The 4,377-nt window shown below is 33.7% G+C and overlaps 1 protein-coding gene across 1 annotated transcript; it reads left to right on the top strand.

Annotated features, from left to right (window-relative positions):
- Positions 1-793: 793 nt before the first annotated feature.
- On the top strand, positions 794-2,380 carry LOC112501851 (berberine bridge enzyme-like 8). The gene has a single exon (XM_025105584.1). The coding sequence runs from the start codon at positions 794-796 to the stop codon at positions 2,378-2,380; it is 1,587 nt and encodes a 528-aa protein (XP_024961352.1).
- Positions 2,381-4,377: the final 1,997 nt, after the last annotated feature.

Below are 4,377 nucleotides of genomic sequence, written 5' to 3'. Positions count from 1 at the left end.
ATATATATATATATATACATATATATATATATATATATATATATGTATATAGATGTGAGTTATTAATTTTACAACTCTTTACATTTGTACAACCAATACGAATTAAATCAATCTCAACCGTCCATTTAATTTGATGAGTATGTGGTTTCATAGAAGTTTTGATTGTTTTATAATATAAAGTATTAATCATAATTAATGAACCATATTCATCTTCCATAAATATCAAAATCATAATAAATAAATTCAACATTTCCTTAAATATCTCAATTGATTGTACAAATATGATAGTTGCATTTAAAACGTCATATATATATATATATATATATATATGTGTGTGTGTGTGTGTATGTGTGTATGTATGTATGTATGTATATATAATCATTTTTGTTAGCCTATAAACCCAATTTTGTTATAACAATGTAAATTTTAAGTATATTAAAATACTTTGCATTTTTAAATGACAAAAAATTGAAAAGGATTATATGGATTTTTGAATTACGAAAGATGATTTTTTGTTTGTATTATAAACATGGCCAAAAATTAGTCTTGGACCGGGCGGGACCCATAACCGGTCCTGATTCAGGCCAGGCCGGTCCATAGAAACATCCAAAATCAGCAACTGGTCCCGAACCACGGTCTCATAACCGATCCCGACTTATAATCTTATAACCGGTCCCGGGCAAGGCCGATCCCATTTCGGTCCTCAGGAAGTCCCGGGYGAGGCCATAGCCATCTCTAGTGTATATATACATTATCATTCCTTATTATGTATTTCACGTTTATAAGAACAATCATGTCTCTTCTTGCACTCATCTTTGTCTTCCTCTTTAGACATTCACTCGCAACCTCAAAAGATGCGCAAGAAAACTTCATCCGATGCCTACTCAATTCAAATGAACTTAATACTCCGATTGCCGTAGCAATATACACTCCGGCCAACTCTTCCTTCCCCACCGTGTTGCAAGCCTACATCCGTGACCTCCGCTTCAACGAACCCACCATTGCGAAACCGGAGCTAATCGTTACTGCATTAGATATTTCGCACATTCAGGCCTCCGTCATTTGCGCTAAACAACACAACTTGTTGATGAAAATCAGAAGCGGCGGTCATGACTATGAGGGTCTATCGTTCGTCGCCCAAACCCCATTCTTTATCCTGGACTTGTTCAACTTTCGATCAATCGAAGTCTCCATTGAGGAAGAGACGGCATGGGTTCAAGCCGGTGCCACCCTCGGAGAACTTTACTATAGGATATCCGAGAAAAGCAACACTCATGGCTTCCCAGCCGGAGTTTGCCCTACGGTTGGCGTTGGTGGTCATTTCAGCGGTGGAGGATACGGTAACATGATGAGAAAATACGGTCTTTCTGTTGATAACATCATCGATGCTCAACTCATTGATGTCGATGGAAAACTTCTGGATCGAGAATCAATGGGTGAAGATTTGTTTTGGGCCATCACTGGTGGCGGTGCAGCAAGTTTCGGAGTCGTTATTTCATACAAAATAAACCTAGTCCTCGTTCCAGCCAACGTAACTGTCTTCCAAGTAATACGAACATCGGAACAAAACGTCATCGACGTTGCCCACCGGTGGCTACAAGTCGCCGACAAGTTAGACAACAATCTATTCATCCGAATGATCTTGGACGTGGTCAACGACCCAAATGGTGCTAAAACAATACGTGCTTCATTTCCCAGCTTGTTCCTCGGTGACACCACAACCCTAGTAAGTCTCATGGACCAAAGCTTCCCAGAGYTAGGGTTACAGATTTCAGACTGTACACAAATGAACTGGACCCAATCAGTTCTTTGGTACTACAGCTTCCCCCCTGGTTCACTAGACGAAACCCTACTCAGCCGAATTCCACGAGTTCTTACTCACGAGAAAAGAAAATCCGATTATGTAAAATATCCCATCTCAAAACTAGGATTAGCGCTCATCTTTGATAAGATGATTGAGTTAGAACGTCCAAGTTTAACTTTCAACCCTTACGGTGGCCGAATGAGTGAGATCTCCGAGTTCGCTAAACCATTCCCGCATCGAGCTGGGAACATCGCATTGATTCAATACCGATTCGATTGGAGTGAAGATGGGGTTGAAGCAGCAAACCGCTACGTAAACCTGGCTAGGGTTTTGCATGAATACATGACTCCATTTGTGTCAACGTTTCCCAGAGAAGCTTTCTTGAATTACAGGGATTTGGACATTGGTGTAACTGACAATGGGAAGAACAGTTATCTGGAAGGAAGTGTTTATGGGATCAAGTACTTCAAAGAGACCAATTTCAGAAGGTTGGTGAAGGTGAAGACCATGGTGGATCCTGATAACTTCTTCAGAAATGAGCAAGGTATCCCAACTTTGCCTTCTTTGAGGAAGTGAATTGAATTGAGTGATTAGCAGCTTGCATAATTGGATAATTAAGGATGTAAGGCTTCATGATCATCATTTCAAAGATAATTAATTAGAATAATATGTACTAATCATTAATTTAATACATAAAATAGAGTTTAATAATTAGTTAATATATATATATATATATATATATATATATATATAGAGCAAATAAAAAGTTACTAATTTCAAGTGGTCGATTTTTAAGTTTCTATCTCCAATTCAACCACTAAAAAACACATTAAACACGAAGAGTAATTGAGTTTGACTCCAAAGGTTAAAAAGTATCTGGAGGTCCCAGGTTTAAATCCAAGGAGAAATAAAAAATTCTCTTGTGGCCACAGATGTTCAAATGCAGTGACTTCGGGCTATCTGCAAAGCAGGTGGTCGTCATGGAATTAGTCGGCTTGCATAGCGAGTTGAATATCTAGGTTAATAAAAAAAAAGCACGAAGAGCAATTCCAAGAGATTCTTTAAAATTTCTTCAAAATTTCTAAAAAGTATTGCATTCAACTCCAATAACTTCTCCATTTTAGAAATTATAACATTTATTATATTATTAAAATATTTCATACATTCAGTAAAATATTATTTCTCTCGCTTAAACATTTAATTTCAGGATCTCTTATTGGTGGAATATAATAAAAAAATGTTTCATTCTTGTAGTATTCCTTTTAGAGAGCGATTCATCTTTGCCGAAGGCAAGATACAACTCTCTGTTGTACTATACTCTCCAAGTGTGCTTTTAGAGATTTTTTCCAAATTTGGAGATCTTTGTATCCCCTCTCTTACTTTATCCATTTTTAGAAAGTTTTGAGAAATCTATTGCAGTAAAAAATTGCTTAAAATTTCTATCTTCTTCGTTTTAGAGAAGCTGTTAGAGATGTTCTCAAAAAAACCCAACTCCAACTACATTAGAAAAAAATATTAATATATATTTTTAGATATCTATTTTATTGATTTTAAAAATATAAAAGCCAACATTTTAGACCTTTATTTTTTTTAGTGTTTTAATGTTGTGTTGAAGATGAAAACACCTCCAAACATGTCATCAGTATATATATATATATATATATATTGATTGGTACTTATATTATCATCATATTAATTATTAAAAAATAATACCACTACCATACCAATAATTCAAAATTGTTATTGACTAGTACTTTACTTTGTTAAAATTGATATAATGCATTATAACAAAATCAGTTTTATAAAACGCTTTCAATTTTTAAGTGTTATAATAGATCTTTTTATAGAATTAGGACCAAAAAAATAAAATTTCTTATCTAAATGCGTTATAATAAGTTTATTTGACATTTTTTGACGTCGTAATAAGTTTTTTTTAATATAAAACGTCTCATTAGCAACTTTATAAGACATTATTTGAAAAACTGTCTTATAAAAACAAGTGTTCTATAAAAAATTGAGTTTATAGGACATTTTCTCAAAAATGTCTTTTACAATTTTTAATGTGACGCTTTGTATTAAAAATGTCCTAAAAAACTTGTTAAGACTTCCAAAAACGTCATAAACGTATTACAACACATTTAGATAAGGCGTTTTATATTTTTGGTCCTATAAAATGAAGTCCTATAAAGCGGTCTATTGAGATACTTAGAGATTAGGGACGTCATATAAACCTAATTTTATTATAGTGATATTAGTTGGTTTGGTACAAATTCAACATGCACTTCATAATATGGACCTAATTAATGTTTTGTTTTCTTTAGCCATGTTGTCTAAGTTTGCTAATTAACCTCTTAACTAGGTAATATATGATATTCATGCAAAATATTGTTTTTTTATAGATTAGGTAAAGCTTGATATTAACAAAAATGGTGTGGGCTTGGTATGGTGTGGTGACCAAATTTTTTTTTTTTTTTTTGCGTTTCAGTTTTGTTGGATGTGGTTTTACACCTAAACTCTGTACTTATTTTATTGATTTTATAAATTTGTTTGGTTTCTTTTTATTAAAAAAAAAC

This window comes from Cynara cardunculus, unplaced genomic scaffold (genome assembly GCF_001531365.2).
Source record: "Cynara cardunculus var. scolymus isolate 2C unplaced genomic scaffold, CcrdV1 Un_Scaffold_634, whole genome shotgun sequence".
NCBI lineage: Eukaryota > Viridiplantae > Streptophyta > Magnoliopsida > Asterales > Asteraceae > Cynara > Cynara cardunculus.
This window is presented reverse-complemented; position numbering and strand designations above follow the sequence as displayed.